The sequence below is a fragment of the Scyliorhinus torazame genome, chromosome 7 (assembly GCF_047496885.1).
Source record: "Scyliorhinus torazame isolate Kashiwa2021f chromosome 7, sScyTor2.1, whole genome shotgun sequence".
Lineage (NCBI taxonomy): Eukaryota > Metazoa > Chordata > Chondrichthyes > Carcharhiniformes > Scyliorhinidae > Scyliorhinus > Scyliorhinus torazame.
The window spans coordinates 184,631,635-184,654,994 of record NC_092713.1 but is presented as its reverse complement, the minus strand read 5'-3'; the positions used below and the strand labels follow the sequence as shown (position 1 = coordinate 184,654,994).

At 52.7% G+C, this 23,360-nt stretch overlaps 1 protein-coding gene across 1 annotated transcript in view; it reads left to right on the top strand.

Moving 5' to 3' along the window:
- LOC140427421 (uncharacterized) overlaps positions 1-21,482 on the top strand; it is a 75,903-nt gene extending 54,421 nt beyond the window's left edge. Inside the window, exons 6-8 of the mRNA XM_072512953.1 lie at positions 2,138-2,239; positions 6,621-6,721; positions 20,988-21,482. Coding sequence (XP_072369054.1) covers positions 2,138-2,239; positions 6,621-6,721; positions 20,988-20,999 — 215 coding nt within the window. The 3' untranslated portion in view covers positions 21,000-21,482. The remainder of the gene's footprint in view (positions 1-2,137; positions 2,240-6,620; positions 6,722-20,987) is intronic.
- Positions 21,483-23,360: the final 1,878 nt, after the last annotated feature.

The window sequence follows — 23,360 nt, the reverse complement described above, 5'->3', positions numbered from 1 at the left end:
ATAGATGAAAATGCTTCAGCGGAATCCGGGATATTGGACCTCATTGATGGGTTGATTTTGATGGTACCGGTTTTATGAATCCATTTATTTCATTCCTACATTTTTCCCAAGGGGGGATTTTCTGCCCTTTCTGCCGGCAGAATCATCTGCTCCTGCCAAATGTGACCTCCACCCCACTTCCGTGGTGGGCTCCGGAAATGGGATGGGTGAGCCACACTAAATGGCATAAACATTGGCAGGGCCAGTGGCCAATAATGAGCCGGCATCACCCGGGCGGGATATTCAACCTGGTGTGTTATGATGCTGCTCGGTGCATTTTCTTTTGGTGTGATTTCCGTTCTAGCTGAAATAGTCCTTTGACGCCATTTTTTAACCAACAGGAATGGTTAATAGATTATATTTTAAAATCTGAGGGAACCTATCGTCCAACATTTGGGTTTTCCTTGAGATTTTTAATCTGATGACAATGGGGGGGCAGTATAGGAGGGGGCAGGAGAATCACCTCATAACAGAGAGAACCATGAGTAATTGTTTATAACCTTTAGAAAAGGTTCAGACCAAGGGCAGCATGGTGGCACAGTGGTTAGCACTGCTGCCTCACGGCGCTGAGGTCCCAGGTTCGATCCCGGCCCTGGGTCACTGTCCGCGTGGAGTTTGCACATTCTCCCTGTGTTTGCCTGGGTTTCGCCCCAACAACCCAAAGATGTGCAGGGTAGGTGAATTGGCCACGCTAAAAATTGCCCCTTAATTTATAAAAAAAAAGAAAAGGTTCAGACCTGTTACGGAATTTGCATCTGAATTCATAATATCAGCCTCGGTATTGGGCTGAGAGGATCTGTAGAGAGTGTTAAAGAATTAGATACAGGGCCTCTCTCCCAACACACTTCATGTGAACCCAACACAGAGGTTGGTATCAGGCTGTGTATCAGAATCTCCTCCTATGGAGGGACAAGATAGTGGCCCATTTTACACTCCGCTGCCAGTGGTTTTTTAGGCTGCAGGGGGGGTGGGGTTAGTGTGGGGTGGGGTGGGGAGGGTGTGTGTGTGGGGGGGGGGGGTTGTGATAGCATGGGAATGGAATTTCCTCTGGATTCCTTCCTGCCTCGACCTTGCAGCAGTTTTATGCTGGGTTGGGCAAGGCCTCCATCGAAGCCCTCAACAGGCCTTAACAGCTGTTTTCTCTCCAGCCTCAATTTCTAGGCAGATGGGAGGATTTACCTGACATGGGGGAAACCTGAAAATGAACAGTCTGAGGCCTCGATCAGGAAGTGGGGTTGGGTGCCTCCATCAGAAGCCCCTTTCTGACTTTATGTCCGGTGGTCAATGGAACTCCCTTCCTCGCCAGCCTCTCACGCAACACCCCGATTGCTCCCTCTCCAGTCCTTCCCTACCCTCCCCACCCTGGGATCCCTTAAACGTACCTCATCCTCTGGGCCTGGGACTTCAGCCATCTTCCTGAAATTCCTCCTCAGTCGACCTGTCGCTGCAGGGACTGGGGCGATTTTGGACCCTCCTGTGGGGGGGGGGGGGGGGGGGGGGGGGGGGGGGGGGGGGGGGGGGGGCGCTGCAGGAGCCCTGCCGGTAGCCCATAGACGCTCATTCAATGTGAAATGGCTGCAGAGCACTCGTAGTCAGCAGACTGCATCCCCCAGCGACTATTCAGTTGGTAGAAAGAGAAAACCGGTTCCAGAGGACACAACTGGAGCCATTGGCTTCGCTAGGTGGGTGCTTTCCCCAGCATTCCTAGTGGGCCATGCTAAGTAGGGATGTTAACAGTGGCCCCTCCAGGAAACCTTCAGCCCCCCTGTTGTCGCAGAATCTCTCTCTTCCCAGGCTGAATGTGGTTTCTCTCCCATTCAATGCCCTCCACCCAGTCTCCCCACACCCATTCCCATTCCCCGAGCATCCCCCCCCCCACCCCCGGTTGCCAGGATTGATCTCCAAGGCTGTGGCCTGCTCTTCCTGGTGTTCCCTCCTTCAATTTGTTGGACCTAGAATCGGTTATTCCCACTGCTTGTGGCTGGAATGGGGGAAAAATATAAATTGGTGTCAAATCTAATCCCAAAAATAATTAAATACTTCTCCCAGGTTTGAATCGAGATGTTCTGAAACCCAAGAATTCTTTCTTTCTCTTTAGCATTCAAATTACCACAAACCTTCCAGAATTTCAGTCGGAAAGATGTAAATGTGAAGAAGCAAAATGCAACCTCATTTGAAGTGATCCAGAATGACAAAAACGGTAAGCACTTTGCCACTTGGATTGAGAATTAACTCAAAATCAAACCCAAAGGCGGTGAAATTGGGCTCTGTAGTGGCAGTGGGTGTCAGTAAACAGCTTGTGCCTTAGAATCATAGACTCCTACAGAGCAGAAGGAGGCCATTCGGCCCATCGAGTCTCCACCCACCCTGTGAAAGAGCTCTCAACCTGGGTCCATTCTCCTGCCCATCCCGCCTTTATCCCCGTAACCTAACCTGTACATCCCTGGACACTAAGGGCCAATCCACTTAACCTGCACATCTTTGGACTTTGATTTTGTGTCCAGCCACATGACTGGTTTGGCAGCCCAAATTGGGAAGGGCAGGGTTGTGGAGCAGGCCACGCTAGATGTGCCAGGAGTAGCCACGGTTGATGTCAAAGTGCCGTTGGTCTGCGCAGTTTGAGTGTGCACACTCAGCTGGACTTGAATTCAACTGCGTGAGGGAGCTCTCACCAACATTATTTAAATTGCCGATCATGTAACTTGCAGCCAAGGGGCTTCTGACTAACCTCTGCTGTAGCAATGTCTGTGGAACACCCGTGGCTTGTTTTTGGAGGTCCGCAGGTGAACTAGTGCAGGAGGACAGAGGCTCTGGTCACCTGTCCACACCACAGGAGATATGAGGGTTCTGGTTTCAGTGTCCTCTGGGTCTGTAACACGACCAACTAATGGAGCAGAGGCTGCAGAGAGCTGAAGCTCTGCCAAGAGGGTGAGGGAAGCAGAGCACTCCACAGAAGCCCGATCCACCATGGTTTTCAGAAAGCACTTCTCCTTCCAACACCTCAGGACGATTTTCTGAAGTGACTCAAAGTCATGAAGGAGGCGGTTGCCGAACTCTGCCATCCCCTTCAATGGGAGTTACATCCTTGCAGCAGGACAATGACAGTGTTGTCAGTGGCTGTCAAGGTCACTGTAATATTGAACATCCAAATCTGAGACGTGACAGACGCCTGATATGTGAGGCTTCTGAACAAAGTAAAGCAGGCTGAGTGGGCATGTGACCTAATAGTGGAGCTCCCTATAGTGGAGACAACCAATGGCAGAACTAACACGTTTCTGCACACCCCATGATAATGGAGAAAGGTACAGGAACTGCTGAGATAACATTGTACCAAAGGGCAGTTGGCGTGTGGCCATACAATTTCCTGGATAAATACCATGACCTGGAAGTAGCCACAATGCCCACATCCTGAAGCAGTCACTCCTTCCTGGAACATGAGGGTGGCTGTTCAGAGACCAGCTGGCACCCCCTCCCCCCATACACCTGATTGATAACCCCCTCTGCCAACCAACCTTGCGAGGACAACAGGTGACCAATGAAAACCAATGCATTCAATAGAAACATTGTGGAGCAGTCCACCAGCTAAACAACTGTTTCACCCCCTACGTTACTCTCCGAGATTGTGTCTCACCGGAATGTGGCCGTTACCAGGCATCCAGAGACCACCTGGGGCGGGGCAGGAGAGGAGGCAGGGAGGATGCAATCGTTGCTTCGTTAGGCTCCTCAGATCGGCTTCCCTCCCTCAGGAGAAAATCCCTTCAGTCAATGGTTCCATCATTCCCCAGTTTATCATCCATATGGAATGACCTATTTACTCCAGAGTCCGCAGGGCCAAGATCCTGCAATTAAAACCAAACCCCAGTAACCTTTTCATAAACTGATCTAGAAACATGTCCACTTACACAAACAAACCATTCTGTATATTTCCTTAGTGTGACTTTCCCTGCCTTGGTGTTAACCCAGTGACTGCAGTGCGGCAGCTGGAAGACAGCTGACTTTCACTGGGGATGGGGTTGGTGGAGATGGCCTTTCTGCGTGACCTCAGGTAGCTGGTTTCACAATGCACTCTCCGGGCATGGGAGGCAACAGACTGGATTGATCAGCTGAGAGGTAAGAGCAAGGTGGAGTGACAGTAGCTGGAGGATGAAATGCTGTCACCCAGAGAAAGGATTTGCCACTCTTACAGAGTGATGTTTCAGAAATCCTAGTCATCTATTGGGGAGCAGATTGCTGATCTGCTGTGAGAGTCTGCAAGTCCCTGCGACCACTGAGACCCACAGCCATGATGGCAGCATTCTGTGTTTGCATGGCAGCAGGCATGGATCTCAGAACCTCAGGCTGAACGTCCACTCATTGGGGAGGCAGTGAGTGGTGTGGTGTGCTGGTAATGTCACTGACGAGTAAACCAGAAGCCCAGACTAATATTCTGAGGGCATGGGTTCAAATCCCACCATAGTGGAATTTAAATCCAATTAATAAAATCCCAAATCAATTAATAAAACCATAATAAAAACCCATCTGGAGTTCACTAAAGAAAATCTGGTGTCCTTACCTGACTGGAGGTGGATGTCTCTTAAATACCCTCTGAAATGTGCCACTCAGTCCCAGGACAATTAGGGATGGGCAACAAATGCTGGCTTTGTCAGTGATTCCCACATCCCATGAAAGAATAAATACAAATCTGACCAGGCAGTTCTAGAATACCAAGAAGGCAGTGATGATGGTGACGCACTGTCATGTGCTTTCAGATCCTATCACTGTATGATCTTGGAGGATAGCACAAGAGGTGAGATCGGCACATGGTGAAGCTCTGACCAAAAGTACACAGGACCCAGAGCAAGGGGGCAGGGATAATACAGGTGCTATCTCACTGGAGGATGAGGTGACAAATCAATTCTATTGCATGGAAGTTAGATGCTTACTTTGACCCGGGTGGCACGGTGGTGCAGTGGTTAGCACTGCTGCCTCATGGCACCGAGGTTTGATCCCTGCCACGGGTCTCTGTCCATGTGGAGTTTGCACATTCTCCCTGTGTCTTCATGGGTCTCACTCCCACAATCCAAAGATGTGCAGGTAGGTGGATTGGCCACGCTAAATTGTCCCTTAATTGGAAAAAAAAAGATATTCGCTTTGATGGAGTAGGCTACAGAGAGAGGCTGATGGATATGCACAATGAAATGCCCGGTGGAATGGTAGGGCCTACCAGAAAGCCTGTGTGTAATGTTAAGAAGCATACAGGAGTCCGGCAACAACTTGGCACAGGGTGTTGTGCACAGCTTGGAGCTCAACCTTTCGAGTGTGGTGGAGCACCTGAGGGCCAATGCCTCAGTTTCCATGGCAGCAGCTCCCAGCAGAGCTCTGACCGTTACAGTAGAAGTTTGGGCTTCTCACCTCATGGCTGTGGATATCAGGGTATCACAGCTGCCCTCCAATGGATTACTAGGATGACTAAGATGCCACCATGTAGGAGTGGTTCCATGCTACACTGCCCTCTTGCAGGAGAACAACATTTATGATGTCACCCATGCCATTTTCACTGCCCTTGCCTGTCAGGCAGTAAACCAAGACTGTGGCCACCCCATTCCAAGATGGTCCAGTTTGAAGCTGGGCCTTCTGGCACCAACAATACCCAAGGTCCGGTTTAGCTCAGTTGGCTGGATAGCTAGTTTGTGATGCAGAGCAATGCCAACATTGCGGGTTCAATTCCCGTACAAGCTGATGTTGACCCTCGCTTGAGGTGTGGTGATCCTCAGGTTAAATCACCACCAGTCAGCTCTCCCTCTCAAAGGGGAAAGCGGCCTATGGTTATCTGGGACTATGGTGACTTTACCTTTACTTACTGACATCCAAGGGCCTCCTTCAGGCCCCCCTGCAGTCTCCTCCACTGAGAGCCAGCAGCTGTTCACCAAGCATCCTATAGGCACTGGAGTAGCATCAGGTCGGAGCACCAGGACAGACAGTCAGCATCTGCCTCACTTCACCTGTAGACTTCACCAACTTAGGTACACTGGTCTAACACTGGCTGCAACTGGATGCAGCTTAGATCAGAAAGATACTCTAGACCTTGAAGTTAGTTCAAGCAGGTTTATTGAACTAATAGCATAGTTAGCATAGTTCTCTGTGAGTTTGACTCTCTGCTAACTTAAGTGTGGTTACTCTGTCTGACTGAACCTGACTAGCTCTTAGCCACGTGGTGGAGGTGTGAGATTGTAACAACACCCTTGACTGACTCTCTAGATGTTCATCAGTGGGAAGAGGCGGAGTGCGAGTGCCTTGTGTCTTTTATAGTCAGATCCCACCCCTGAGTGTCCTGCCTGCTTATTGGTCATGTCCTGTTCTCTGTGTCCATTAGCTGCTTGTCTGTATATCATTATGTGTGTGTCCGCATATCATGACACTTTGATTTTACCTTAGGCAATACCGAGCCCAATTTCACCCCAAAAGATGTTTAAATAGCATGTTGGCAATGAATTTGATCTTTAGACAAGTTAGTTTTGCATAATGGCATTTTCTGGAATACAGCTTTAAAGAAGGCTGCATTTTTAAAATCTCATTGCAATTTTCTGCTAAATTGATTTCAGATTTTGCTTCATCCAACACTCAGAGCAGTGATCGACACAATGCCATTCCAGCCATTTGGGCACTTTTCAATAAACTCTTCACTTACAACTGGATAAGTTCAGTGAGTTAACAATTCAATTTGCTGTTTGTTCTGTCTCCAAAACCACAGAAAGACCTCTCTACTAATACTAACTTTCAATGAAAAGTTTTCTTTTGTCATGTTCGAATGTCCAGTTGATGCACATATTAAGAAGCAAAGGTGTCCAAATTTTGAGGTGAATTTAAACTTGTCAAAGTAACTGGGATCTCTGAACATGCAGCAAGTTAAAACAGTCGATGGTGTGTTAGGAAGGTAGGAATCTGTCAACGTCTACATACAAGTGGAATATATTTGGTAGCAGACAGGAATCCCTGAGGGACTGACTGCTCTCCTATCAGCATATGCTAAAAATCAATTGAACACATATTAAATGCTCGATCCTGCATTTAATTATCAGCACACAGGTTTCCTGGAACTCACCAAGTAAAACTAGGTGAGAGGACACTGGAAACCGACAAGCAAGGAAGTCTTTAAATACTGAGATCTGACACCTGTTTCCTTGCCTAAGTGAAAGGTTTTTGCTGAATGTGTGTGTTCTGAGAGTGTGTGTTTACTGGCTTTGAGTTCATCTCCAATACCTTGCAGGTCATTTCTGCTAGCGTGAAGTTTTTAGCCCTTGAGCTACACTTCCCGACTGTCAGCCTTCACAGCAGCAGGGGTTCAGGTCATGAAGTTCCACTTTGGACCTAGGCTGAGAAACAAGGAGAGCAGTAGCAACAATAACAGCAGCACTGGCCTTATCCTCAAACACCTGCCACCCCAGTGGGACGGGGCACAAATCTCCAGCTAACAGGAAGCAATAACCCCCCCCCCGCCCCACCCTGATACAGGTGAGGCGGTGGTGTAGTGGTATTGTCACTGGACTAGTAAACCAGAAACCCAGGGTAATGCTCTGGGGACACAGGTTCAAATCTCGTCACTGCAGATGGTGAAATTTGAATTCATTAAAAATCTGGAATTAAAAGTCTAATGATGACCATGAAACGATTGACATAAAAACTCATCTGGTTCACTAATGCCCTTTAGGGAAGGAAATCTGCCATCCTTATCTGGTCTGGCAGACATGTGACTCCAGACGCACAGCAATGTGACTCTTAACTGCCCCCTTGAGGGCAATTAGGGATGGGCAATAAATGCCCACGTCCAATGAATAAAAAAAAATACATCCAGGCAGAGGATTAACTTCCTCGACGTGACTGGGCAGCAGAGCCTCAGGAGGCTCAGACTTTCCCATCAGCTAGTTGTTGACATTCACAGCTTCCAGGAAGGAGACAGTGGTCCAGGTGGACAGATGCTGCCAGTGGGTGTGCTGGTGATATCTGACAAATCTCCCAATCTGCTGCCCACAAGTGTATCTCACTGGTGAAGCACACAATGTTTGTCAGCATGGCACTTACAACAATTTTGCTGCTGAGGTCACTCAGAATGAGAGGGACATCGGATTTGCTGTTTTGGCCTGGATTCCCAAAGATCCAGAGATCCATAGATTACACACACACGTGGTGATCGAGGGATCCACAGATCACCCAAGAGTTTGCATCAATCAGGACTCAGCTGTTAGGATCGTGGCCTTGGCTTCTTAGAACTTGTTGTTATCATCGTTCCCCCTCCTCCCTCCATGGCAATGTCTATGTGATGCTGGACAGTGGCTGTCGCTTCAGTTTTCTACCTGTGTCACTGCTACCATCTCCACCATGCAGCTAAAGGAGGGACCAGGCTGTGGGTAAAATCAGGGCCGGTAGAGGGGGAGGAGCTCAAACACCTGGAAGGAACAGGCAGCATCGCAAATCTCCTTCACCTTCAACAGAGACCCCCTACAGCCAGCTGTGGTGATGCAGGGTTCCAGGTCAGTCAGAATCCCTGAATCATTGGGAAGGAGATGCTTTCAGCTCTGCCGCTGCCTGGTTACTGGCAGCTGTGCTGTGGGAAACTTAAATTTAAAGCCAGCAATGTGGATAGGCAAGCCCAAGTGTCAGGGAGTCAACACAGTTAACTGCAAATATCCTGCTTGGTGTCTGTTCTAAAAGCACCATCTGCCAATAACTTAAATGTTTTATCACAAAAAAATTGCTAAGAAATAGAGGTGACTGAATTTATATTTGAAAGGTTTGAGGAAATGCTTGTTCAATCAGAAATCTGGGGCGTCATTCTCCGACCCCCCAGCGGGTCGGAGAATGGCCGTTGGCCGCCGTGAATCCCGCCCCCGCCGGTTGCCGAAGTCTCCGAAGGGAGAAAAGTCGTCGGGGCGTTAATGGCGCCGCTGCCGTCGGAGAATGGCACGGGTCTGCGCAAAGCAGCCGATTTTGGGCCTGCCGATATTCTCCCTTCCGGATGGGCCGACGACCCGTCGACGTGATGACCGTTCATGTCGACGTAAATCAAACCTCCTTTTCATCGGCGTGAACCTGTGCTCCAGGTTCACGCCGACCAGCGAGGAGGTGAGTGACGGCCTGGGGAGTTGACCGCTGGGCAGGCGATGGCGTGGCCGCAGTCTGAATGTGTGGGGAGAGGTGTGTCTCGGGTTGTGTGTGTGTGTGCGCGGCGGGGGGGGGGGGTGGTTAGAGTGGGATGGGCTCCGGGGGAGTGCCGGGAGGGGAGTCCGTGCCGGGGAGGGGGATGGGGGGGGGGGGGTCCGTGCCGGGGAAGGGGATGGGGGGTCCGTGCCGGGGAGGGGGATGGGGGGTCCGTGCCGGGGAGGGGGATGGGGGGGGTCCGTGCCATGGAGGAGGATGGGGGGGGGTCCGTGCCGGGGAGGAGGTTGGGGTCCGTGCCGGGGAGGGGGATGGGGTGTCCGTGCCGGGGAGGGGGATGGGGGGGGGGGTCCGGGCCGGGGAGGGGGATAGGGGGGGTCCGTGCCGGGGAGGGGGATGGGGGGTCCGTGCCGGGGAGGGGGATGGGGGTCGTCCGTGCCGGGGAGGAGGATGGGGGGGTCCGTGCCGGGGAGGGGGATGGGGGGTCCGTGCCGGGGAGGGGGATGGGGGGGGGGTCCGTGCTGGGGAGGAGGATGGGGGGGGGGCCCGTGCCGGGGAGGAGGTTGGGGTCCGTGCCGGGGAGGGGGATGGGGGGTCCGTGCCGGGGAGGGGGATGGGGGGTCCGTGCCGGGGAGGACGATGGGGGGTCCGTGCCGGGGAGGGGGATGGGGGGTCCGTGCCGGGGAGGGGGATGGGGGGCGGGTCCGTGCCGGGGAGGGGGATGGGGGGAGGGGTCCGTGCCGGGGAGGGGGATGGGGGGGTCCGTGCCGGGGAGCGGGGGTGCGAGGGCAAGTGAGTTGGTCCACCTGGCCAGGTGCCAGCCTCCAACAGTTGGACCCATGCGGTCCATGCCACCTGGCTGGGGGGAAGGAGGGGATATGGGCAATGATGACATGTCCCCCCCCCCCCACCAGGCCGTCATGTTGTCCGATCATCCAGCGATGTTGGCCGCCGTGGCGGCAGCTGCTAATGTCCATGTTGCCATGGATGAGGAGGAGGAGGAGCGTGCCAGAGAGGCGGCGCAGGCTGCCGCAGAGGGGCAGGCGGCAGCCGCCCGGGCTGGAGGGACACCTGACCGACAGGACGAGGAGGGGGAGGAGGACGTCGCGGCCCTACGGCAACGGAGGCACCCGAGGGCGCTCCGTGTGTACCGGCCCCGGCAGTCATACCAGGACCTCACGGACCGGGAATGCGGGAGGAGACTCCGGATGAGGCGGGAAACCGTGGCACACATCTGCCACCTGCTGGCACACTTGTCACCGCATGGCACTGGCGGGGGACACCCTCTCTCCGTGTCCGTCAAGGTTACGGTGGCCCTGAACTTTTATGCAACGGGGTCATTCCAGGCACCGAGTGGGGACCTGTCCGGCATATCGCAGACATCGGTGCATCGGTGCATCCGGGCAGTGGCAGATGCCCTATATGCCATGGCGCACCGCTACATCCGTTTCCCTGTGGACCGGGCCAGCCAAGGTGCCCGGGCCGTGGGCTTCTCTGCCGTTGCCGGGTTCCCCATGGTCCAGGGCGCGATTGATGGGATGCACGTCGCCGTGCGGCCACCTGCAGATAACAGGGCCGTGTAGACCAATAGGAAGGGGCCTATTCGATGAACGTACAGGTGGTCTGCGACCACCGCATAATCTGCGCCCGTTACCCAGGCAGTGTACACGACTCATACGTGTTGTCGCGGTCATCCATCCCCAGCATGTACGAGGGACGCCATCCCCGGCTGAGGGGCTGGTTGCTGGGCGACAGGGGCTACCCATTGCGATCGTGGCCGATGACGCCTATACGGAGGCCACGCAATGAGGCAGAGAACCGCTACAATGATGCCCATGTAGCGACAAGGGGAGTGATAGAGAGGTGCTTTGGCGTGCTGAAGATGAGTTTCAGGTGCCTGGACCTCTCTGGGGGCGCCCTCCAGTATCGGTCAGATAGGGTCGGCCGCATAATTGTGGTGTGCTGCGTCCTGCACATCATAGCCCAGCAGAGGGGCGATGTGCCGCAGGCAGAGGAGGGCGGAGTGGAGGAGCAGCAGGAAGAGGCGCAGTCCTCCCCAGATGAGGGGGATGGGGGCAATGGTCAGGGTAGACGGGGTAGACACAGGCGGGTGGCTGTCCACCGTTACCGGCTGGCCCAGCGGGCACGGGACAGACTGATAGCCGCCCGCTTCACTGACTAGATGGGCGTGGGAATTGGGTAGTACGGCCACAGACCGCACACCATGGCAACAGCCGACCACCCACACCCCACACCCACCCAGCCACCCAGCACCCTCACCCCCCTCCCCAACCCCACCCACCCCACCCGCATGCACCCCCCCCCCCTCATTGCCGATCCACCTGCGGCACAACGGGCCGGGCTCACACAGTTGCGGGTGAACGCGTGTCTATTGCAGGCCATGGAGGATGATGACAACCCGCCCTGCGGTGAGCTCCTGGCTCCACATCGTTGGACGATGTCTGACCCATGGCCACAGTACCACCATCTACCCGGACCATCCCTGCATGCGGCTGTGACACTGCAGCGCACGGTCCCGTCCTCTGCCCGGGGGGATGTTGATGGCGGCCCAGGGGGAAGGGGGCAGACTCACCTGGGGCTGAGGTAAGACCACCCCTCACACACACACTTGCGCTCAACGTACATGACACCCCCGCACGCTTTGGACAGAGCACAAAGGCAGCTTCTGTAGGTGTAACATTGACTTTAATAACCAAACGAGTTCATGCACGTGCCCTAGCCCCTAAAACTCATCTGTGCCCTGCACCCGTGCCAACTTAGTGTCTAATTGTTTGGCCTTACGGGCCCTTTGACTACATCTACGTGGTTCCCCAGACGGTACAGCAGAACTGGAGGTGGACTCCTGTGATTCCTGCCCTCTGACACTGGATCCCTTTGGCAGCCGTTTCCTGGGGCGTCCTGGCCTAGGTGGGTCAGGCTGCGGCCTGGGCGACTGGGATGGCGAGCTGCCAGCCTGTCCTGCCCGTTGCCCACCTGATGCACCTGGGACGGAAGGGGGGAGTCCGAGGTGTTGCGGTGTTCCGGGACCTCCCCTACAGGGGGAGCCGGGACGGACCACACCACCTCCTCCTCCCTCGGGGTGCCCGATGGCCCCCAGGCCTCTACATGGGTGGGGGATGCGAATGGACTGGCCATCCGACGCCCCCCCGACATCTGGCGCTGCCAGTCCTGGAGGCCCGTGCTGGTATCGACAGGGGTCTGCAGGTTTGCAGCCATGGAGCCCAGGGGGTTGGCAAACCCTGTCTGTGACAGTGCGACGCCGTCTCGCACATGGCCACTGGCGCCGATGCCCTCAGCGATGGCCTGCTGAGACTGGGCCATGGCCTGCAGAGACTGGGCCATGGCCTGCAGAGACTGGGCTATGGCTTGCTGAGACTGGGCTATGGTGTTGAGCGCCTCTGCCATCTGGCGCTGGCATTGGCTCATGGCCTCCTGTGAGAGGGCAGCCGTGTCCTGTGCCACAGACGCCGCCTGCACGGAAAGCCCCAGGCCTCGCAAACCGTTCCCCATGTCTGACACCGTCGCACCCATTGCCTCCACCGCGGACGCCACCCGTGCGGTGTCGGCCTGGGTGGCACGCATAACCGGCACCACTTCCAGCTCCTGGACGCGGGTGGACTCCTCCACCTGCGACTGCAGCCGCCGCAAGCTGGCCGTCACCCTCTTCGCTCGTCTCCGGGTCGGTGGTTGCATCGGATCTATGTGTGGGTGTGGAAACTGCAGGAACCCGGGATCCATCTGGGTGGCAGATGTTCGCTTGGGCTGGGCTGCCCTCCGACCGCCCGGCCCCTCTGCTGCTCCTACCTCCACCTGCTGTACCGGGACGGCTGTGTTGTGCGCACCAGTGAGTGTACCAGACGCCTCATCACTAAAGTGCCCAACCGAGGTGAGTGTTTCTGCGATGGTGGAGGGTGTTGGTGACAGCAGTGGCGTTGTGTCGTGCTCTTCGTCCCACTCTGAGTCCATGGCACTTTGGGGTGGGGGTTCGTCTCCACCCATCCACTCTGAGTCACTGTCCTGTATTTCGTCTTCCTGGGTAGTGCTGTCCCGGGTAGGGGTGTCCTGGGCAGTGCTGTCCCGGGTAGTGGTGTCCTGGGTAGTGGTGTCCTGGGTAGTGGTGTCCTGGCTCGGATGTGACGGGGGCCTGTGGCTGCCCCCCTCGTCGCTGGGTGGTCGCTCCCGCACGTGACGGGGGTGTCGTCTCCCTGTTGCTCCAGGTCTCTCCGTCTCCCGTGGTGTGCGAGGGGCATCCTGCGGGCGTCGCATGCTGGAGGGTCCGGGTCTCTCTGTCTCCCGTGGCCTCCGAGGGGCATCCTGCGGGCGTCGCATGCTGGAGGGTCCGGGTCTCTCTGTCTCCCGTGGCCTCCGAGGGACATCCTGCGGGCGTCGCATGCTGGAGGGTCCGGATCTCTCTGTCTCCCGTGGCCTCCAAGGGGCATCCTGCGGGCGGTCTGCATCTGCGGGGATGGGTGCCTGGACGTTTGGTCCTGCGATACACAATGAAGCATGCATGGTTAGACACGCAGGCAGTGATCAGGTGATATGGGGGAGGGGGGATATGGGGACGGGCTGTTGGTGGCTCACTTGCTAGTACGCCCCCGACCTCTGCATCAGCAACCTCCCGGTCGTCTGGTCCGCCAGCCAGTTCCAGGGCCCTTTCATCGTGTTCGGTCAGTGGCCTCTCATCAGCGGGGCCTCCTCCAGTCCTCACATGCTCCCTATTATTGTGTGCGCGCTTCTCCTGTGGCGGGGGGGGGGGGGTGGTGGTGGCAGGGGTAAAAGGCAACACTGTTAGGCAGGTATATGAATGCACGCCATCGGTTGCGCGTGCATTGCAGAGGTTAAGGTTAGGGCTGGATTCACTTGGGGATATGGGGGATATGGGGAGGGGGGATATGGGGGAGGGGGATATGGGGGAGGGGGATATGGGGAGGGGGGATATGGGGGAGGGGGGATATGGGGGAGGGGGATATGGGGATATGGGGGAGGGGGATATGGGGAGGGGGTATGGGGAGGGGGATATGGGGAGGGGGGATGTGAGGGATAAGGGGGAGGGGGGATATGGGGGAGGGGGGATATGGGGAGGGGGATATGGGGGAGGGGGGATATGGGGGAGGGGGTATATGGGGGAGGGGGATATGGGGGAGGGGGGATATGGGGGATATGGGGGAGGGGGTATGTGGGGGAGGGGGCATATGGGGGATATGGGGGAGGGGGGATATGGGGGAGGGGGGATATGGGGAGGGGGGATATGGGGGATATGGGGGAGGGGGGATATGGGGGAGGGGGGATATGGGGAGGAGGGATATGGGGGAGGGGGGATATGGGGGAGGGGGGATATGGGGAGGGGGGGAAATGGGGAGGGGGATATGGGGGAGGGGGGATATTGGGGGAGGGGGATATGGGGGGGAGGCTCACCCTGCCTGCTCTGACGAGGTCATTCACCTTCTTGTGGCACTGGGTGCCTGTCCGTGGTGTCAGGGCCACAGCGGTGACGGCCTCTGCCACCTCCCTCCACAGACGCCGGCTGTGGCGTGGGGCAACTCTGCGGCCGTGCCCGGGATACAGGGCATCCCTCCTCTGCTCCAATGCGTCCAGGAGCACCTCCACATCCCGTGACTCGAACCTCGGGGCTGAGCGGCGGCCAGCCATCCAGTCGGGTGTTCCGGTCGGGTGTTCCGGTCGGGTGGGGGGAGCAGCGCGGCCTTATGAGCCGTTACACCGTGCGGCGCGTATGACGCTGCACGGCGTGAACCACTGCCAAGCGCGGATCCCGTTACGTCGCTGCTAGCCCATTTCGGGTTGGAGACTTTTGACCCATTTTTCCGGCGTGACGCAAGTCGGATTTGCCGTTTTTTGCGCCGATCGGCGGACTTTGCGCCGATAACGGAGAATTTCGCCCCTGGAGTATCATTAACTCGCAGAGTTGCAACTGTGCTGGAACAGCTTGGCTCGAGGTGCAGTTACTTCTGGAGCACAAATCTTCAGATACTGGGGGCGATTCTCCGTGGCGCAGACCAAGTGCCCGCGTCGTCGTGAACGCGGTCGCATTTCACGATGGCGCGAGCAGGGCCCGGGCACGACCTATTCAGGCCCCCACAGGGGGCCAGCACGGTGCTGGTGCGGTTCACGCCACTGCAGCGTCCTTATGCAGCGCCAAATGGGTGCCGCGCCAACCCGCGCAGGCGCAGTTGGGGCAGCCCAATCCTGCGCATGCGCAGTTGTGCCGCGCCATCATGCGCATGCGCGGGGAACTTCTTACACGCGCCGGCCCCTCACCAACATGGCGCCGGTGTTCTGGGGCCGCGCCCGGGGGGGTGGGGGGGGAACAGGCCGGCCCGCCGATCGGTGGGCCCCGATCGCGGGCCAGACCCCATCGGAGGCCCCCCCCAGTGAAGGATCCCCCCTCCCCCCCCCTCCTCTGCACCCGCTCCAAAGCCTCCACGTCCTTCCTATAATGCGGTGACCAGAACTGTACGCAATACTCCAAATGCGGCCGTACCAGAGTTCTGTACAGCTGCAACATGACCTCCCGACTCCGGAACTCAATCCCTCTACCAATAAAGGCCAACACTCCAAAGGCCTTCTTCACAACCCTATCAACCTGGGTGGCAACTTTCAGGGATCTATGTACATGGACACCTAGATCCCTCTGCTCATCCACACTTTCAAGAACTTTTCCATTAGCCAAATATTCCATATTCCTGTTATTCCTTCCAAAGTGAATCACCTCACACTTCTCTACATTAAACTCCATTTGCCACCTCTCAGCCCAGCTCTGCAGCTTATCTATATCCCTCTGTAACCTGCTACTTCCTTCCACACTATCGACAACACCACCGACTTTAGTATCGTCTGCAAATTTACTCACCCACCCTTCTGCGCCTTCCTCTAGGTCATTGATAAAACTGACAAACAGCAACGGCCCCAGAACAGATCCTTGTGGTACTCCACTTGTGACTGAACTCCATTCTGAACATTTCCCATCAACCACCACCCTCTGTCTTCTTTCAGCTAGCCAATTTCTGATCCACATCTCTAAATCACCCTCAATCCCCAGCCTCCGTATTTTCTGCAATAGCCTACCGTGGGGAACCTTATCAAACGCTTTGCTGAAATCCATATACACCACATCAACTGCTCTACCCTCGTCTACCTGTTCAGTCACCTTCTCAAAGAACTCGATAAGGTTTGTGAGGCATGACCTACCCTTCACAAAGCCATGCTGACTATCCCTGATCATATTATTCCTATCTAGATGATTATAAATCTTGTCTCTTATAATCCCCTCCAAGACTTTACCCACTACAGACGTGAGGCTCACCGGTCTATAGTTGCCGGGGTTGTCTCTGCTCCCCTTTTTGAACAAAGGGACCACATTTGCTGTCCTCCAGTCCTCTGGCACTATTCCTGTAGCCAATGATGACATAAAAATCAAAGCCAAAGGTCCAGCAATCTCTTCCCTGGCCTCCCAGAGAATCCTAGGATAAATCCCATCAGGTCCCGGGGACTTATCTATTTTCAGCCTGTCCAGAATTGCCAACACCTCTTCCCTACGTACCTCAATGCCATCTATTCTATTAGCCTGGGGCTCAGCATTCTCCTCCACAACATTATCTTTTTCCTGAGTGAATACTGACGAAAAATATTCATTTAGTATCTCGCCTATCTCTTCAGACTCCACACACAATTTCCCATCCCTGTCCTTGACTGGTCCTACTCTTTCCCTAGTCATTCGCTTATTCCTGACATACCTATAGAAAGCTTTTGGGTTTTCCTTGATCCTTCCTGCCAAATACTTCTCATGTTCCCTCCTTGCTCGTCTTAGCTCTCTCTTTAGATCCTTCCTCGCTACCTTGTAACTATCCATCGCCCCAACCGAAACTTCACACTTCATCTTCACATAGGCCTCCTTCTTCCTCTTAACAAGAGATTCCACTTCCTTGGTAAACCACGGTTCCCTCGCTCGATGCCTTCCTCCCTGTCTGACCGGTACATACTTATCAAGAACACACAGTAGCTGATCCTTGAACAAGCCCCACTTATCCAGTGTGCCCAACACTTGCAGCCTACTTCTCCACCTTATCCCCCCCAAGTCACGTCTAATGGCATCATAATTGCCCTTCCCCCAGCTATAACTCTTGCCCTGCGGTGTATACTTATCCCTTTCCATCATTAACGTAAACGTCACCGAATTGTGGTCACTGTCCCCAAAGTGCTCTCCTACCTCCAAATCCAACACCTGGCCTAGTTCATTACCCAAAACCAAATCCAACGTGGCCTCGCCTCTTGTTGGCCTGTCAACATATTGTTTCAGGAAACCCTCCTGCACACACTGTACAAAAAACGACCCATCTATTGTACTCAAACTATATCTTTTCCAGTCAATATTTGGAAAGTTAAAGTCTCCCATAATAACTACCCTGTTACTTTCGCTCATATCCAGAATCATCTTCGCCATCCTTTCCTCTACATCCCTAGAACTATTAGGAGGCCTATAAAAAACTCCCAACAGGGTGACCTCTCCTTTCCTGTTTCTAACTTCAGCCCATACTACCTCGGAAGAAGAGTCCCCATCTAGCATCCTATCCGCCACCGTAATACTGCTCTTGACTAGCAGCGCCACACCTCCCCCTCTTTTGCCTCCTTCTCTGAGCTTACTAAAACACCTAAACCCCGGAACCTGCAACATCCATTCCTGTCCCTGCTCTATCCATGTCTCCGAAATGGCCACAACATCGAAGTCCCAGGTACCAACCCATGCTGCCAGTTCCCCTACCTTGTTTCGTATACTCCTGGCATTGAAGTAGACACACTTCAAACCACCTACCTGAACACTGGCCCCCTTCTGCGACGTCAAATCTGTGCTCCTGACCTCTATACTCTCATTCTCCCTTACCCTAAAACTACAATCCAGGTTCGCATGCCCCTGCTGCATTAGTTTAAACCCCCCCAAAGAGCACTAACAAATCTCCCCCCCAGGATATTTGTGCCCCTCAGGTTCAGATGTAGACCATCCTGTCTGTAGAGGTCCCACCTTCCCCAGAAAGAGCCCCAGTTATCCAGAAATCTGAATCCCTCCCGCCTGCACCATCCCTGTAGCCACGTGTTTAAATGCTCTCTCTCCCTATTCCTCATCTCACTATCACGTGGCACGGGCAACAACCCAGAGATAACAACTCTGTTTGTTCTAGTTCTGAGCTTCCATCCTAGCTCCCTGAAAGCCTGCCTGACATCCTTGTCCCCTTTCCTACCTATGTCGTTAGTGCCAATGTGGACCACGACGTGGGGCTGCTCCCCCTCCCCCCTAAGGACCCGGAAAACACGATCCGAGACATCATGTACCCTTGCACCTGGGAGGCAACATACCAAACGTGAGTCTCTCACGCTCCCACAAAATCTCCTATCTGTGCCCCTGACTATAGAGTCCCCAATTACTAATGCTCTGCTCCTCTTCCCCCTTCCCTTCTGAGCAACAGGGACAGACTCCGTGCCAGAGGCCCGTACCCCATGGCTTACCCCTGGTAAGTCCCCCCCCCCACAAGTATCCAAAGCGGTATACTTGTTTCTCAGGGGAACGACCGCAGTGGATCCCTGCACTGACTGCTTTTTCCCAGTCCCTCTTACAGTTACATATCCAGAATCATCTTCGCCATCCTTTCCTCTACATCCCTAGAACTATTAGGAGGCCTATAAAAAACTCCCAACAGGGTGACCTCTCCTTTCCTGTTTCTAACTTCAGCCCATACTACCCCGGAAGAAGAGTCCCCATCTAGCATCCTATCCGCCACCGTAATACTGCTCTTGACTAGCAGCGCCACACCTCCCCCTCTTTTGCCTCCTTCTCTGAGCTTACTAAAACACCTAAACCCCGGAACCTGCAACATCCATTCCTGTCCCTGCTCTATCCATGTCTCCGAAATGGCCACAACATCGAAGTCCCAGGTACCAACCCATGCTGCCAGTTCCCCTACCTTGTTTCGTATACTCCTGGCATTGAAGTAGACACACTTCAAATTACGATTTGTAGAGTTACAAGGATAGGTTGGGGAATGGGACTAGCTGGATTGGTCTTGTTGAGAGCCACCACAGACACAAATTGCTGAACAGCCTCCTTCTGTGTAGTAAACACTTTATGGAAAGGCATTCCACTTCATCAATGTTCATTGGGACTGTACCACTGAAAGATTATCATACATGTCTGTGCAAGGTACCCAGGGAGTTACCGTGGTGAATTCATTCTGCACCAGTCATGTCTCCCAGAGACATTCACAGCTGAAAGCAGGGTGCTTGGAATCAAAGGTTGCCCTTGTAGATGGTGGACAGGCTTTGAGGGGTCAGGACGTAAGTTACTCACTGTAGGATTCCCAGCCATTGACCTGCCCTGGTAGCCACAGTACTAATATGGCTAGTCCAGTTCAGTTTCTGGTCAATAACGCCCAGGATGTTGATTGTGGGGGATTCAGCGATGATAATGCCATTGATTGTCAAGGGGCGATGGTCATTGCCTGGCACTTATGTGGCACAAATGTTACTTGCCACTTGTGAGCCCAAGCCTGGATATTGTGCAGATTTTGTCGCATTTGGACACGGACTGCTTCTGTATCTAAGGAGTCGTGAATGGTGTTGAACATTGCGCAGTCATCTGTGAACATCCCCACTTCTGTTCTTATGGCAGAGGGAATGTCACGAATGAAAAAGCTGAAGATGGTTGGACCAAGGATACTACCCTGAGGTATTCCTGCAGTGATGTCCTGGAGCTGAGATGATTGATCTCCAGCCAATACAACCATTTTCTTTTCTGCCAGATATGACTAAACCAGCGGAGGGTTTGCCCCGATTCCCATTGACTGCAGTTTAGCTAGGCCTCCTTGATGGCATACTCGATCAAATGCTGCCTTGATGTCACCTCACCTGTGGAATTCAGCTCCTTGTTTGAAACAAGGTTGTAAGGAACAGTTCTGGCAGAATCCAAATCAGCAGGTTATTGCTGAGTAAGAGCCGCCTGATTGCATTGTAGGTGACACCTTCTACCACTGTGCTGATGATCGAGAGTAGACTGATGGGCGGTAATTGGCCTAGTTGCTTTTTTTGTGTAGAAGGCATACCTGGGCAATTTTTCACATTGCTGGGTAGATGGCAGTGTTGCAATTGTACTGAAACAGCTTGGCTAGCGGTGCAGTTACTTCTGGAGCACAAATATTAAGATACTGTGTTTGCAGTATCCAGTACCTTCAGCCATTTCCATTACCATCCAGTGAACCATTCATACACATCCAATACCATCAGCGAATCGAGTTGGCTGAAGGCTGGAATCTGCTGGTGAAGACCTCCAGAGGAGATTGAGATGGACCTCCACTCAGCACTTTTGGCTGAAGATTGTTGCGAATGCTTCAGCCTTATCTTTTGCATTGGTGTGCTGGGCTCCTCCATCATTGAGGATGGGACATTTGTGGAGCCCAGCCTCCAGGATTGTTTAATTGCCCACCACCATTCATGACTGGATGTGGAAGGACTGCAGAGATTAGATCTGATCGGATGGTTATGGGATTGTTTAGCTCAGCCATCACTTGTTGCTTATGTTGTTTGACACACAAGTAGTCCTGTGTTGTAGCTTCACCAGATTAACACCTCATTGGCTCTTGTCATTGGAGAAGCTCAAATCTTGATGAGGATGAACTCCTCTTAAGAATTAGATCCACTCACAAAATTACCACAATAATGTAAAACTATCAATGAATGAATTGAAATATGTCCAGTTAAATGTGTTTAACGAGAACCTTTTTATGTTTCAGACCCACAGGTGAAGTTAAACATTGAACAAAACAAGTTTCAACTTTGTTAAGTGAGGCTGACATAGAAACAGGACACGCAATGATAACAAAGTGAATGGAGCACCACTGCAGTTGACATTTTCAATTTTCAAAAACTTTGATGACTCCTCAAAGTCTTTTGTCTCCACTCTAATGAAATCGTGTCTGAAATTAATTTAGCTGCAACTCTGTTTTGGTGGAATTCCCGAATCTTGTGCAAACTGTGGTTAAATTGGCAAAGCCACTTAAATGCTGAGGATAATCTAATGGGCTGCACTACGGCTGCAGTCTGTGTTGTTTTACCAAGGTCGGGACTAATGGGATGCAGCAAGTTTAGACCTGACCTATAACTATTTGCTGATCTGAAATCAGCATTTTTAAAAACTCCTCTTTTAGTTTTGTAGTTTGACACCATGTTGAAGCCACTCTCCTTGACCCCAGGTTTACTGATGTGCAATTGTCTTAGCCATTCATTATTCTCCGTGTAACTGTATTGTATAATGGATATCTTGTTGAACAATTGCATGATGTAGATCTCATAGTTATGCTTTTTCAGTAAATTAATAAAAGCAAATTTCAGTATAACAAACTCCTTCTAGACTGAAGATCATTATGTAAGAGTGTTCACCATACTCGGGATTGGTAACTTCAGAATGCTGCTTCAACAAATAAATAAATGGACAATCTGTGCTAAACAGGGAACGTTTTTCTGTTATGAAATGATACAGTACAGATGGATGGCAAGGGGGAAGAATATAAAACAAAAAGCAAGGACTGTGATAGGCACAAGAAACTTAATGACACAAGGGAAGTTGGTGCAAGGCAACAGGGGGACAAATAAGGGCGGCACGGTGGCAGAGTGGTTAGCACTGCTGCCTCACAGCGTCAGGGACCCGGGTTCAATTCCAACCTTGGGTGACTGTGTGGAGTATGCACGTTCTCCCTGTGTCTGAATGGGTTTTAATAATAATAATAATCTTTAATAGTGTCACAAGTAGGCTTACATTAACACTGCAATGAAGTTGTTGTGAAAAGCCCCGAAGCGCCACATTCCAGAGGGAGAATCCAGGATGTCCAAATTACTTCAGGGTGCTCCAGTTTCCTCCCACAGTCCAAAGATGTGCAGGTTAGGTGGATTAGCCATGATAAATTCCCCCTTAGTTTGAGAAGGCGGGGCCTTTATGAATAACCTCAGCCGCTATGGGAATTGAACCGGAGCTGTTGAACCTCACTTTTGGTCACAGACCAGCTGGCCAGCCAACTGAGCTAAACCAGCTTCACCATTCAATGAGATCCTGGCTCACATACAACTTTGACTGCATCTGCCCAATTATCCCAGAATACTGTTGCTATTTAATAACGTCCCTTTTTCATAACTTATACAGTTTTATCACTCTTTGCTAATCTTTTCATTTGCATTTTTTAAGATGTTCTTTTATTTTTATATTGTTACTTAGCCCTGTAGTTGTCCATGGTTTATTTTTGCCAAGTTCCTTGGTTGTATAAACTGGTCCCATATCATATTAAATTATCTTTGTACAACCCCACTGATGTTGCATCATTTTACCCATTAACAGACTTGTCCACTTTACTGTTTGCAGTCGCTATCGCATTATATTAAAGTCAGTCTTACTGTAATCACACATCTTTGTTGTTGTTTCATGTTTCTCTATTTCAAACATTATGGGTGGAATTTTCCAGCCGCTGGGATTCATCTTTTCCCACTGGCAGTGCACTCCCGCCCGCAGGTTTCCCGGCGGTATGGGCGTGGGTGCACTTCATTGGGAAATCCTATTGACAAGCGGCAGGAAGAGAGAATCCCACTGCCAACAAACGGTGCGCCTCTGAGAAACAGAGGAGGATCCAGCTCAATGTTTCCTCAAATTTTATCATGTGATGTGGGAATTGCAGGTCAGGCAAATATTTTTAATAAAGAATGTTTTCAAAATAACAAACAATACCATACTGTATCACCAATACATAAATATACAACACAAAATTAAGCAATCAATACTTAACAACCCCACTAAACCCAACCCCTCAGACATATAACTAAACCGGCAGGCCCAATAGCTGATGGTGACTAACTCTTTGAAAAAGGAAATGAATGGCTGCCATCTCAAGTAGAATCCTTCTACCGACCCTGTAATGATGTACTTGACCATCTCTAGATAAAGGAACATCCATTATGTCACCCAAGCAGGCCGAGGCACTGGGTGGAGTAGGAGATCTCCACCCCAGCAGAACTTGCCACCGGGGTATCAACGAGGCAAAGGCGAGGTCATCCGCGTTCACCCCCTGTCTGAAGCACTGGCAGGTCTGAAACCTCGAAAATGGTCATCAGCATTGTCATAA